The sequence below is a fragment of the Lampris incognitus genome, chromosome 8, assembly GCF_029633865.1.
Source record: "Lampris incognitus isolate fLamInc1 chromosome 8, fLamInc1.hap2, whole genome shotgun sequence".
Lineage (NCBI taxonomy): Eukaryota > Metazoa > Chordata > Actinopteri > Lampriformes > Lampridae > Lampris > Lampris incognitus.
The window spans coordinates 41659008-41673743 of NC_079218.1; the positions used below are offsets into that span (position 1 = coordinate 41659008).

Below are 14736 nucleotides of genomic sequence, written 5' to 3' on the forward strand. Positions count from 1 at the left end.
CATGGTGACCCAGTGTTTAGCACTGCCGCCTCACAGCAAGAGGATCCTGGGTTTGTTTATAGCCCATGTGTTTAGAGTTTGCATGTTCTCCCCATGTTTGTGAGCGTAGTCAGAGCCAAGGATCAAATGGTGGAAGCTGAAGAAGGAAGACTGTTGTGTGGAGTTCAGGGTGGAGTTAAGACAGGCACTGGGATGTAGTGAAGAGTTGCCATATGGCTGGGCAACCACTGCAGAAATAGTGAGGGAGACAGCTAGGAAGGTACTTGGTGTGTCATCTGGACACAGGAAGGAAGACAAGGAGACTTGGTGGTGGAATGAGGAAATACAGGGGAGTATACGGAGGGAGACGTTGGCAAAGAAGAAGTGAGAAAGTCAGAGAGATGAAGAAAGTAGACAAGAGTACAAGGAGATGTAGCATAAAGTGAAAAGAGAAGTGGCAAAGGAAAATGCGTATGGTGAGTTGTATGAGTTTATTGACTAAAGAAGGAGAAAAGGACTTGTACCGATTGGCTAGACAGAGGGACCAAGGTGGGAAGGATGTGCAGCAACTTAGGGCGATTAAGGATAGAGTTGGAAATGTGCTGACAATCGAGGAGAGTGTGTTGAGAAGGTGGAAAGAGTACTTTGAGGGGCTGATGAATGAAGAAAATGAGAGAGAGAGAGAGAGAGAGAGAGAGAGAGAGAGAGAGAGAGAGAGAGAGAGAGAGAGAGAGAGAGAGAGAGAGAGAGAGAGAGAGAGAGAGAGAGAGAGAGAGGGAGAGGGAGGGTTGGATGATGTGGGGATAGTGAATCAGGAAGTGTGGTGGATTAGCAAGTAGGAAGTGAGGGCAGCTATGAAGAGGATGAAAAGTGAGGCAGTTGGTCCAGATGACATACCTGTGGAGGCATGGAGATGTTTAGGAGAGATGGCAGTGGAGTTTTTAACTGGATTGTTTAACACAATCTTGGAAAGTGAGAAGATGCCTGAGGAGTGGAGAAGAAGCATACTGGTACCGATTTTCAAAAATAAGAGTGATGTGCAGAACTGTAGCAACTACAGAGGTATAAAGTTGATCAGCCACAGCATGAAGATATGGGAAAGAGTAATAGAAGCTGGGTTAAGAGGAGAGGTGACGATTAGCGAGCGGCAGTATGGTTTCATGCCATGTAAGAGCACTACAGATGCAATGTTTGCTTTGAGAATGTTGATGGAGGATTATAGAGAAGGCCAGAAAGAGTTACATTGTGCCTTGGTGGATTTCGAGAAAGCCTATGACACGGTGCCGAGAGAGTAGGTGCGGTATTGTTTGAGGAAGTCGGGAGTGGCAGAGAAGTATGTAGGAGTGGTGCAGGATATGTATGAGGGAAGTGTGACAGTGGTGAGGTGTGTGGTAGGAATGACAGATGGGTTCCAGGTGGAGGTGGGATTACATCAAGGATCGGCTCTGAGCCCTTTCTTGTTTGCAATGGTGATGGACAGGTTGACGGATGAGATCAGACAGGGGTCTCCAAGGACTATGATGTTCGCGGATGACATTGTGATCTGTAGCGAGAGTAGGGTGCAGGTTGAGGAGAGCCTGGAGAGGTGGAGGTATTCATTGGAGAGAAGAGGAATGAAAGTCAGTAGCAGCAAGATGGAATACATATGCGTGAATGAGAGGGAGGACAGCGGAATGGTGAGGATGCAAGGAGTGGAGGTGACTAGAGGTGGATGAGTTTAAATACTTGAGGCCAACTGTTCAAAGTAAGGGGAGTGCAGAATAGAGGTGAAGAAGAGAGTGTAGGCAGGGTGGAGTGGGAGGAGAAGACTGTCAGGAGTGATTTGCGACCAGTGGCGCCCCCAGAAATTTTTCATAGGGGTGGCCAAATGGGGCCACTGAAAATCTTGGGGTGGCACACCAAAACCAAAAGCCATGACTGAATTTCGGGAATTCTATGATGCTGTTGTAGTATACTGTATAGCCTAGCGGAAAACTGTCAATATGAGAGTTAAGAAAAATATACATTATTGATTTAAATGAACAGCACTTAATGCAAAATATCAGATAGAAGCATATTATGCATAATCAGAAGCATATTCTGCATATTCGACTCGTGGCTGGGGGGGCCAGCGGGGGGGCCAGGGATAGTATCAGGGTGGCCGTGGCCACCCCTTGGGGGTGCCACTGTTTGCGACAGCAGGGAAGGTTTACAAGATGGTAGTGAGACCAGCTATGTTATAAGGTTTGGAGACAGTGGCACTGATGAAACGACAGGAGGCAGAGCTGGAGGTGACAGAGTTGAAGATGCTAAGATCATTGGGAGGGATGAAGAAGGACAGGATTAGGAAAGAGTATATTAGAGGGACAGCTCAGGCACGGCAGTTTGGAGACAAAGCAAGAGAGGCAAGATTGAGATGGTTTGGACATGTGCGGAGGAGAGATGCTGGGTATATTGGGAGAAGGATGCTGAATATGGCGCTGCCAGGCAAGGGGAAAAGAGAAAGGCCAAAGAGGAGGTTTATGGATGTAGTGAGGAAGGACACGCAGATGGCTGGTGTGACAGAGAACGATGCAGAGGACAGGAAGAGATGGAAACAGATGAGCCGCTGTGGCGACCCCTAACGGGAGCAGCTGAAAGTAGTAGTAGTAGTAGTAGTAGATGTTCTCCCCATGTTTGTGAGTTTCTTCCCACAGTCCTAAAACATACATGTTAGCTGAAATGGAGTCTCTGAATTGCCCATAGGTGTGAAGGGTGTGTGTGCGTGCGTGGGCCCTGTTATAGACTGGCCTGTGCAGGATGTCTGCCCACCTTCCACCCAATACATGCTGACATAGACTGCAAACCCCCGTGTCTCTGAATTGAATCGAGTGTGTTTAGATAACAGATGAATGGATGAATAGATGCATATTGGGTTAAGTATGCTATCACAGCTGACCCTCTCTGCCAACCCTCTCTGCCAATTCATTTTTTCCCAGCCTTGAAAAGATAAATTCCTGTGCAATATTTGAGCCATTTTTGCATTTTTGTGTGCAGGAAATTCAGTAGTCTACCAGCACATTGAAATAGGAAACTTGTTTAAACAGTTTGCAAATCTAGTGATCAGCATTCATTTCTGCATATCCTTATTAATATTGTGAAATACATTGGCTAATGCATTAATCTACCAGCACAGTCATGTCTACTGCCACCATCTGGCCTACAAAGTGCTGAGAGAATGGAAATGGATTATGCACCGGATTATGTCTAGCCTCTTTTTTCACAAAAAAAAGGCATTCCAATGAGTCTAAATTGAGGCAATGGTGTGGGCGGGTTTTGTATTGTATGACGTAAAACAAGATTTAAATCATCAAGTGTCTCACTTTCCTCTCAAACTCATCAACTCTCTCATACCATCAATTCCTATGCAGGAGGACGGTCCAAAGGTGATTGACATTCAGACACCAAATGTGTCTCCCAGCACCCAGTCCGTGGGCAGTGCCAACAGTAGTGGAGGGACAACCGACCTCTTCTCCAACTCACCTGTTGTACCCATCAATAACCAGTGAGACGGATCATCTGCCTCCCCTATCACTATTCTATTCTATTCTATTTGTGGTTTCTGTGTGTTAGCTAGCTCAGAACAAGAAAGCTAATGTTGTATGCATGGACAGATTATGAGAAAATGGGCCCCTGGGAATGAACACCTAAAAGCACCCCTGCAAGCCAATTAAAGCCAACAGCACATTAATAAAATATACCTCCCTCAACCACAAATATGAGAACATTTAAACTCACTTTAATATTAACAATGACAAAGCCTAAAAAAAAACTAACAGCAAGCTGTTATAGACACGATTGGCTGATTATTTCAACTCTGTGGTGAAAATGAAAAGTTGAGGGCATCCGGGTAGCGTGGCAGTCTATTCCATTGCCTACCAACACGGGGATTGCTGGTTCAAATCCCAGTGATACCTCCGGCTTGGTCAGGCATCCCTACAGACACAGTTGGCCATGTCTGCGGGTGGGAAGCCGGATGTGGGTATGTGTCCTGGTTGCTGCACTAGCGCCACCTCTGGTCGGTCAGGTCGGTCAGGGCGCCTATTCGGGGGGGGACTGGAGGGAATAGCGTGATCCTCCCACGCGTTACGTCCCCCTGGTGAAACTCCTCACCGTCAGGTGAAAAGAAGTGGCTGGCGACTCCACATGTATCAGAGGAGGCATGTGGTAGTCTGCAGCCCTCCCCGGAACGGCAGAGGGGGTGGGGCAGCGACCGGGACAGCTCAGAAGAGTGGGTTGATTGGCTGAGTATATTTGGAAGAAAAAGGGGGGGAAATCCCCCCAAAAATTAAAAGTTAATAACAGTGACTTCACACAAAGGCTCTGGCTTAGGGGCACCCTGGCTCCTTGGGCCCCTGAGCCTGCACCCGGCAGGCCCGTTCGGTAATCATGGTTGTGTGGTTTGTCACTTGTTAAGCTCAGCAAACAGAGCCTGAATTCTCCTCCACCCCAGCACCTCCCCTCATTTTCAAGGCAGTCTTCAAATATCGGTTGCACACCCTGGTTTAATAGCCCCAGTGTTCGTTACATCAGATCCTGTGTGCCGGGAAACGTTACGGGGGCCTGGTTTTTGGCCTGCTGTTGCAGTGCATTGCTGGATTGAAGGCTGCAAGTTTGGAAAACAATTTATGTCATCAAGAGGCATCCATTAGATTCAGCGTGATATGCCTCTGAGGATCTTACCTGTGCAACCCCACCCCACCCCACCCCCCGTCCTTCCTCTGCTCACCACCCCCCGTCCCCCATCCTTCCTCTGCTCACCTTTTTCCCCATCTGCCCATCCATCTTCAGTGTGCCAAACCTGACCAGTGAGCTGTTCACCCTTCAGCCTAGCTTCACTCCCATCCAGACCACACACACTGTGCCCAACAACAACGCCTGGGGAGGTAGGACTACACACACACACCAAATACACACAGAGACATGAAAACAAACACAAATAACCCCACAGAAACGTGCAAACGCACATGGACAGGCAAATTAAGCCCCCAGCCACATAACATGCAGCACACCGAACACACACACACACACACACACACACACACACACACACACACACACACACACACACACACACACACACACACACACACACACACACAAGAAAAGTAAAAGATGAATACACCATGACACTAAAAACCAATTGCCTCATAATGTCTCTACTTGTCTCCTCTTCTCTCTTCTTTGATGTTACCATGGTAACCTGGTGATGGTCAGGTGACTTCCTGAAGCCGACCCCACACACTCAGATTCACAGCGCTGGAGCACACTTGCACTGTGGGAAAATGCTGCCCAGCGATCTGGACACCTCCTTAGCCAACCTGGTTGGCAGTGAGTATACGTCTTTGCTCTGGTCTCAGTCTTTTTCTGCTCTCCTTCACGCTTGATGTCATTCAGCTGACGTCACTTCTCTGTTTTTCTTACCTCAGACCTGCAGTTTGGGGGGACACCGGCCAAAAAGTGAGTGTACTATTTGACATTCAGAACTGAGTCATGAGCAAATGACTGTGCTGCGTCTGTCCAGTTTCATTCCATTTCCCTCCTACATTATGATTCACGGGCTAATGCCTTTCTCTCACCCTCCATCTCTCACCCTCCGTCTCTCTCCCTCTGTCTCTCTCCCTCTGTTTCTCTCCCTCTGTCTCTACCCCTCCGTCTCTCTCCCTCTGTCTCTCCATGTCTCTCTCCCTCTGTCTCTCTCCCTCTGTCTCTCCCCCTCTGTCTCTCTCCCTCTGTTTCTCTCCCTCTGTCTCTACCCCTCCGTCTCTCTCCCTTCGTCTCTCTCCCTCTGTGTCTATCCCTCCGTCTCTCTCCCTCTGTCTCTCCCCCTCTGTCTCTCCATGTCTCTCTCCCTCTGTCTCTCTCCCTCTGTCTCTCCCCCTCTGTCTCTCTCCTTCTGTCTCTCTCCCTTCGTCTCTCTCCCTCTGTGTCTATCCCTCCGTCTCTCCCCCTCTGTCTCTCTCCCTCTGTGTCTATCCCTCCGTCTCGCCCTCTGTCTATCTCCCTCTGTTTCTCTCCCTCTGTCTCTACCCCTCCGTCTCTCTCCCTCCGTCTCTCTCCCTGTCTCTCTCCCTCCGTCTCTCTCCCTCTGTCTCTCCATGTCTCTCTCCCTCTGTCTCTCCCCCTCTGTCTCTCTCCCTCTGTCTCTCTCCTTCTGTCTCTCTCCCTTCGTCTCTCTCCCTCTGTGTCTATCCCTCCATCTCTCGCCCTCTGTCTATCTCCCTCCGTCTCTCTCCCTCCGTCTCTCTCCCTTCGTCTCTCCCCCTCCATCTCTCCCCCTCCGTCTCTCCATGTCTCTCTCCCTCTGTCTCTCCCCCTCTGTCTCTCCATGTCTCTCTCCTTCTGTCTCTCTCCCTCTGTCTCTCCCCCTCTGTCTCTCTCCCTCCGTCTCTCTCCCTGTCTCTCTCCCTCCGTCTCTCTCCCTCTGTCTCTCCCCCTCTGTCTCTCCATGTCTCTCTCCCTCCGTCTCTCTCCCTCTGTCTCTCTCCCTCTGTTTCTGTTTGTGGGATGAATGCACTCTCTGCATCTGTGACTCTGCTTTTGCATACTGGCATGTGTTTATGTGGAACTCTGTGCGTGTGTGTGTGTGTGTGTGTGTGTGTGTGTGTGTGTGTGTGTGTGTGTGTGTGTGTGTGTGTGTGTGTGTGTGTGTGTGTGTGTGTGTGTGTGTCAGCAGACCGGAGCTCCAGTGGAGTCAGCTGGTAGAGAAAAAGCCAACAGGAGTGAGTGGCTGGCAGTCCAAGACCATGTGTACCAGCACCAACTGGACCCATGCCTCCCACCCCATGGCACCCGCACCTATGCCCGTCCCTCAGATGGTAAAGTTCTTCTGACAGCTATACACACACACACACACACACACACACACACACACACACACACACACACACACACACACACACACACACACACACACACACACTTCCATTTGTCTGAGGACCAAACCTTTCGTCAGCTTGTGTGCAGTTCTGGAAATTGTGACGTATCCAGAAATATGTATAAGCACACTGAAAACTGGTACTGGTAGTAAATGGGATTATTTCAGATCTGTGTAGATAAATGATTGCTCATCAGCGTTAATCTCCCTTTTGTCCTTCCCTCTTGTTATTAGCTCCTCTGTAATTCTCTCTTAATGTTCTGATTTATGACATTCAACCAAAACCCTTTCTATTTTCAACTTTGGGCTCGTATATGTATATATATATATATGTGTGTGTGTGTGTGTGTGTGTGTGTATGTATGTATATTAAAGTATATATATAAACACACACACACATATATATAAACACGTATATAAACATACACACACACACACATATATACGTATGTATATATATTTGTGTATGTATGTATGTATGTATGTATGTATGTATGTATATAAGTGTAAAGTGAGACAAATAATAGAGGAATATAAGATACAAATTTAACTGGACAGTGATAACAGTTGTCTTTAGGGCAATCTACAGATTAAGAGCAGCCTGGGAAAGGAACCATTTTAGGCCTTTCTTGAGGAAGTCAGTATTTCTGATGAAAGAATGGGTGTGCGTTCCACTATTTTGGGGGCCAGGTGAGATTCAAGTCTGGATTTGGAGCACAGTCCTTGTGAAGTACTCACAGACAGTAACCTCCCAGAGGTAGAACAAAGAGGAAGGGCAGGAGTGCACACGGGAGCCAGGGTAAAGATGCAGGGGAGAAAGCATGCACATGTGGAGGCAGGCGGAAAACAAAGTGTGCAGCATCCTTCTGCGTGCCTAGCAGTGGTGGGATTGTGCCGGCATGAGAAGCGCATTGCAGTAATCTTACCGAGGGATGACCGCAGGCCCGGACTAGGACACGCATAGCATGCTTTGATAAGCACAGGTGGATGCTGTACTACGGAGCAAGGCAGCAGGAACGGGAGATAACCCCGGTGTGATGAGGAAATGGCAGCCGGTTATCAATCATCAGCCTGGGGTGCTCGGGCGTTGAGTGGACCTTACATTGATTTTCCTGAAACACAAGGGACGTTACAGGTTTCTCTTCCTCTGCCCAGTAAGACGAAACAGAAAAAAACTGAGAATAGCTTTTGATGTTTGTGACCGCCTCAGTCGGCCTCTCCTCCGAGGCCGTATCCAGAACTCTTCATCCATTTACCTCTTTTCTCTCTCTTTGGTGCAACCGTCTCTCGGCAGAATGGGATGATCTATACTGGCTATGTAAGTAATGACCCCTCAACCCCCTCCTTACTTCCTGTACTCGCACCCGATCTTGTTTTTGTGTGCTTTTACGTTGCTTTTTATTCCCTCAGCTAGCACTTTTTATTATTAGACTGTTTGTTTACTTGGCAACGTGGGAATTTGCAGAGGACGTTAGGAAGGTTTTTGTGTTTATGGCTTTGTTTATTTATCTTTTTGGCACTGTTGTTTTGTCCCGAATATGTGTGTGTGTGTGTGTGTGTGTGTGTGTCTATATACCATATGAGACAAGTTTATTACATTTTGATTTATACTGTGTGTATATGTAAATTTATACTGATTTATACTGTAAATAAATGCACATTTTAAATATATAAAAATAAAATTTTAATTTTGATGTATGTGTATATATATTTATACTGATTTATACTGTGTGTGTGTTTATACTTATATATAATATATATATTATATATACTATATATCTCAGTATAAACATTAAAGTACCAAAATGCCAGACTAGAGACATTTCTGTGTGTGTGTCATTACAGTTTAACCCCAGTCACAAAGTAGTTGGGTAATTCCAAGTAATTCCTTTTTTCGGATGATGATTATGGCAAACACAAAAGTTTGAATGTCTTGTGTGCTGCACTTGGTTCCTCCGCAGGCTCCTGCACCAGTGGCTTTTCCCATGACGACACCCCAAGTGCCTGTGTATGGAATGGTAAGAAGCCGGCCTTGTCCTCGGTATCTGGACACACACCTAACCTACTCAAGTTAGATTGCACGAACACCAACTCATCAGTTGTCTCGTCCTCTGTTTCCTCCGTCTCCCTCTCCTCCCTCCTTTCAGCTCCCTCCTCAGATGGGTCATCAGGTGGGAGGAGTTCCTATGATGGCCCCCCAGCCTGTCATGTACAACCAGCCTGTCCTGAGACCCACCAACCCGTTTGGACCCATCCCAGGGGCACAGGTGATTCCCTCCCACACACACACACACACACACACACACACACACACACACACACACACACGGGCATATGACAATACCAGAGTGCATATGTAATTCACATCCATGCAAGTGATTATCTTGATGACTTGTCTAAACAGTTGTGTGGCCAAAATGAAAGAAAAAAAAAATATATTCAAGCAATTAATATTCTCACTGATGACTGTTTTTCATGGTTTGATAACCTAGGTTAAGTGAGCCGGGGACCTTTAAAACATTAAAAAAGAGGGATTACGAGTCCGCGGTGGCGTAGCGGTCTAAGCATCGGCTTGGTGTCGATGCAGTTGCCCACTGGGGACTGGGGTTCGCGCCCCGGTCTCGTCAGATCCGACTATGGCCGGACTCGATGAAGCAGCAATCATTGGCAACGCTGTCTTCGGGAGGGGGGCGGAGTCGGCTTGTGTTCGTCATGTGAATGCGTCTCTGTGTGTGTCGGAAAAACAGTGGTTCGGCTTGGATTCGCCTTGTCACGAAAGTGGGGAGGCGCTTTCCTTCGAGACTGCCGGCCGGAGAGATGCAGTTGGCGAACGCATGCAATACGAGGGTGGGTGTTTGAATTAAAATAGGGATCAATTGGCCACTAAATTGGGAGAAAAAAGGGAAAAATCAGAAATAAATTTATAAAAAAAAAAAAAAAGAGGGATTACTCTTCCGGTAGCCTATAAAATTAACATTAAATAACTTCCCAAGTGTTGTTCATCCCGGGAAATCGTTGGTTGGGTTGGGGCTTCAAGGCCCCCATGAGCACCAACATCCAAGTACGATTTAACCAACTATTCAGAGCACCGAATGCAACGTAGCGTGCAGCTGAGCAACCCTGCATGTTCAGATCCCCCTCAGAAAGGCGCTTTGCTGGTACTGCGGCAGATAATGTGCTTGCCAACAGATTTCTGAACACTTGATGAGGTGTTTTGTTGAACTAAATTGCTTCCCATTCTTCTATCCTCTGCAGATGCACTTCATGTAGGGGGTGATGGTGTAACCATGGCAGCAAAGCTGAGGGAGGGAGGGGGAGGGAGAGAGAGAGAGAGAGATGAAGAGTAGGGAGAAAGCAAGAGAGAGAGAGAGTTAAAGGAAACCAACCCAGAACCAAATCGAGTGCAGGAGGAAGAAAGAAGAGGACGAAGGGGCAACACGAGGAGTGTTGTGAGGAGCGGTGGGGTGAGCGGGGTCCGGAGGATGGATAACAGACCCCAGATGAAACAAGAAACGGCGTTCTTTCCACCTGCCTTCTTCTCTCCTCTTTTCTCCCCGTACGGCTCCTAACCTCCTTTTCTGCAAAGCCGGGACACCCCCGCCTCCTCCATATCAATCTTAGTCATCCTCTTATTTAATTTCTGAATGGGTAAAGTGCTGTCTGTCGACTCCAGCAGCGTCTGTGGCTTGTGGGCGACAGGTCGATGACTTGACAGCTGCGATGACGTGCAGAAGCTTCACGGCCCTCTCCTGTTCTCCTGATCCCGACAATTTCAGGAAGCGGAACAACTTTTTTTTGCTCCCACAATGCCCCCCCCCTCGCCGTCACCACGAGCGACGGACACGCGTCTCTCTCTCACTGATCAGATCATTTGCACGCACTTTACTCAAATGTGAACTTTGCCAAGGGTGTATGTACACGAGTATGTGAGTTTAGCATCTTGTTCGAGCCACTGGGTTGCTTGCTTGTGTGTCGTCTGTCAGAACTGCAGTCATGACCTGATGTCAGAAGTTCAACGGACAGATGAGTTTGTGAAATGTGTGTGTGTGTGTGTGTGTGTGTGTGGCGTGGGAGACAATTTTCGACATTTCATAGTGCTGTATTGACATTGGCACCTGAGTTTCCTCTTATTCAGTTTGTTTTGTTTGGGTTTTTTTTTTGCCAACCTCACATTATGAATATGTATTGGAGAAATAAGAATTTGTGTGCACTCGTCTGTGTGTAGCCATGAAGGTTATGTGCGTATGTATAAGTGTGTGTGTGTGTGTGTAATTTTCTTTTGCATTCCCACGTCTAGATGTCAGGTACCGGATGTTGCTACTGTTGCCAGGTACCAATGTGTTACTGCACTGGAATTACTGAAGAAAGCACTGAGCCAGACCCAGGCGTCACATCTGGATTCAAACAAACCTCATACACGTTTCAAGGGGATGTGATAAAAAAAAATCACACCTCTCTCCTCGTCCACAGCTGTGTATCGTCATTGTAATCTCAAATTTTGTCTTTTTCCACTCGTCTGTAGTCTGTTTAGGAGCTGTCCCTACTGTATAGTTGTACTTTGTGTGTGAGTCCGAGTCAGGATTCTGTACAAAATGCTGGGTTTTTTTTTTTTTTTGTTTTTTTTTTTTAGAAGCTCAACTCCTGTTTGTTTTTCCCGTCACCGCTCTAAAAGTTAGTGAACAATGCACTGAGAGCCAAGAGAACGAGGAGCTCGGATGTTGGGGAGGGAGGAGGTTCTCGGTCTTGTCAGTCGCACCATCCAAGACCTCCCGATCCTCAACTCCCACCCATGTTAAACCCCTCCCTGTCCTGAGCGTCGGCTCTGCTCGGAAATGAAATGCTCTGCTCTAAAATTTGTCTCAATAAACCCTTTACTCGTGAACTTTTTTTTTTTTTTTTGCAGGACGCAAAAACTCGATGAAGGTTAACGTGGCTGTAGATATTCCAGACTACTTTAGAGACACGTGTACAGTCAAAGATCAGCGATAAGGAAGGGAACCTAGTGCAGCAACTTAGGGTCACTGGAAACGACCCCTGTGGTGCCCGTGTAATATCGATATATGCCAACCAATTCAGAGAATGCGAGACTTGAAACATTGAATCATAACGCGACTTTGCCTGTTGATTAAGGGTTACAAGACTTAGGCAGATGGTATATATAGCACAAATCTTTGAAGAGGGGACAATGCTCTGCTGCACAAAAACCTAAAAAAACCATTGCTGGGATGTACAGTCGAAAGGGGCAATAAGTGGATGGGAAGAACCCGTTTTCTATTGATTGTGTCTGTGCGATGTACATGTACTGTATGTATGTATGTGTGTGTACATGCCTTCCCATCGAGATAAACAGGGTCGCGTTCCTTTGACGAGGCCGCAGAGCCTCCCTGGTACTTCCTGTGGTCACAGTTGAAAGGTCACTCTGGGGGCCAGCAGCGTGTCCTAACTTAGCACTGAGTGTTGTTATAATCGTGCCTCAGTCTCACCTACATGACCTCACTTTGATATGATGGCTCTAGGAGCACTTATCTGCTGAAAACATAAAATCCAGCATTATTGGGAGTCCTGGATTCAAAAGCGAACCTCTCCGGGCGACTCAAGCCGGACAAGCAGGTTTCACACAAATCTCTTTAAAGCACTGCAAATGCTGAACTGCTTGTGGCAGTTCTTAAGGATTCTCCTTGCGAGTTTAATTTAGCTGGCTTCTCCAAAACTCCAACCTACCATCAACCAAATTCACAAGTGAAACCACTTCGAGCAGAGAGACCAGTGTTACAAAACCTCCAGCACCGAGCCTTCTGCGATGCTGTCACACCGTGGACGGACTATTTGAACAAGTGGCCAGCTGATGGTTGGGGAATGCTCTTTGGAAAAGTCGTCATCGTCTCCCTAATTACCCCCTTGTTTCAGTGGTCTGTCTACGAGTCTGCTGAACGCTCCTCTTTCAATGTGACACCTCACACCCACAACGCAGCCCTGTCCATCCTAGGCCAAACTGACTGTTACAATTTGCTGTGTCCTCTGTATATAGGTGACGCTCTTCATGTGTTTTTAGACGTGCTCTCTGTAAAGTAGGTGATCGACGCCCCATTGGACGCCATAACTGTACGTGGGACAATTTATTGCTGTATCTGTGTTTGGGTGGTTTTATTCTGAAGGTGTCATCATCCAGGGAGAGGGGTGATGGTGGGTGGGCGGGTGGGTGGGTGGGGTTGATGTTTGTGATGTTTATTGTCCATCTTGAGGAGGAGCAGGCGGGGGGTTAAGGGTCAACTCTTTCACAACTGGTCTATACCAAGAGTGTCTTCATCAAGGGAGCGGACAGGACAGGGTCTGTCCTCTTCAAAACAGGAACATTTTTTTGCACCAAAGTCATCATCAAAGCGCAGCTTCTTACTCTAGATCACTAAGAACGGATGATATCAGAAATAAAAGGACCTTTTTTTTCGTTTGTTTGTTTTAATTTTCAGACACAGGAACTGTCTTTTTTGCATGATTAAGTGTTGTCTTTTTATTGGCTTGTGTGCCCGGTAAAAGCATGACCATTGTGTGAACTCACTTACCGGTGTGTTTGGAAAATGTTTAGGAAATTTCTCCATGAGATTTTTTACTTACCTCTTGACATAAAAGTCCATTGACATTCATCACCAACTGTTTCACAAGATGTCAGCCCAGTTAACTCGTTGAAGGCTTTGCATGCAGAAATGCAACTTGTGAGTTGTCCCGCCTCCCCATCATCAAGCCCAGTTATCACAGCTGCATCTTTGTGAAACATAATGGATGTCAATGCTGGCCATCACCTAGATAGCTAGACACTGCAGTCTTGTAAAACCGCTCTTTATTAAAGCGTTGCTATTTTCAAAACATGTGTTTAAATGCTTGCTCCTTTTTTTGTACTCTGCCAGCAGCATCGTGGGAGGTCATGATTGAAGAGTCAAAGTACTGTAATATATGTTTAGTATGGTTCACATGGTGTTGGTGTTTGCCCAGTCTCGTCCTGTTCGTTGCCATTCACTGAACCACACCAATTCATCTAATCCTCTAATTTACAGGCTGGTTTCCTGGATCTATGTTTAAGATGAGATTCCTTGAAGCTTTTATCATCACCGAGACCACCTTCCATTTACATAAAATGGACACAGATGAAGAAGTTTTCAAGACAATTCCTGAGATATGGACCTCTGGTGATAAAAGCCCAAAACGTGTACAGGGTATATATGTGCCAACAATAACAAAGGGTTAATGCAGTAGCGATATTGCTTTTGACCCCACTATTTAATAAAAAAAAATCATCATAGTTAATGTAAGATTAGTATCCCCATGGGATGACATCCTGGGATGCCTTTGTACACGCTCTTTTCTCCAGTTGTGTGGACTGAATTTCTTTTATTTTACAATACTCCTTACATTGTTCATTTTTATTAACCAATCAAATTCAATTATGTGCAGGGGAGATGAAAGAAGGTCAGTCAGCAAGGACTTCAAATACTCAATTCTGGGTTTGGTTCCTGGTGGAAGCATCCTAGGGAGTTTCTAAGTTCTGGTGCTGAGGTGGTTTTGGGAAACCTGCTCCTCCATGTACGCCATTACAAGAGGTGCAAACTCCAGTACTTTGTTTAGCTCCGATCGGCTCGCCTATGGCAGACTTGTCAGACAAGAAAAGTTCATTTCTGAATACTTTGTTAAGTGATAGCAAAAGGGTTTATTGGAATATAACCAGTTAACTGAGATCATGGGGGTCCTTGTATCTTTGAACTGTCAGAACTGAAGACTGGAGACTTAATAAGGGTCACCACAGGATCTAGTTCTTGGGATTAACCTAGCTACCGGAAACCAGACCTAAAGTTTATCAGGGCAGAATTCTT

The 14736-nt window shown here is 46.6% G+C and overlaps 1 protein-coding gene across 2 annotated transcripts in view; it reads left to right on the forward strand.

The window, feature by feature from the left end:
• LOC130116710 (phosphatidylinositol-binding clathrin assembly protein-like) overlaps window positions 1-14076 on the forward strand; it is a 37404-nt gene extending 23328 nt beyond the window's left edge. Inside the window, exons 11-19 of one of the 2 annotated variants that reach the window (XM_056284719.1) lie at window positions 3369-3502; window positions 4789-4883; window positions 5215-5328; window positions 5427-5457; window positions 6674-6815; window positions 8169-8192; window positions 8836-8892; window positions 9022-9141; window positions 13924-14076. In XM_056284719.1, the coding sequence (XP_056140694.1) occupies window positions 3369-3502; window positions 4789-4883; window positions 5215-5328; window positions 5427-5457; window positions 6674-6815; window positions 8169-8192; window positions 8836-8892; window positions 9022-9141; window positions 13924-13953 (747 nt within the window). In that variant the 3' untranslated portion in view covers window positions 13954-14076. Of the gene's footprint in view, window positions 1-3368; window positions 3503-4788; window positions 4884-5214; window positions 5329-5426; window positions 5458-6673; window positions 6816-8168; window positions 8193-8835; window positions 8893-9021; window positions 9143-10112; window positions 10145-13923 lie in introns of those variants that run through there. The other variant, XM_056284720.1, reaches the window with a different exon arrangement.
• The last annotated feature ends 660 nt before the right edge of the window (window positions 14077-14736 follow it).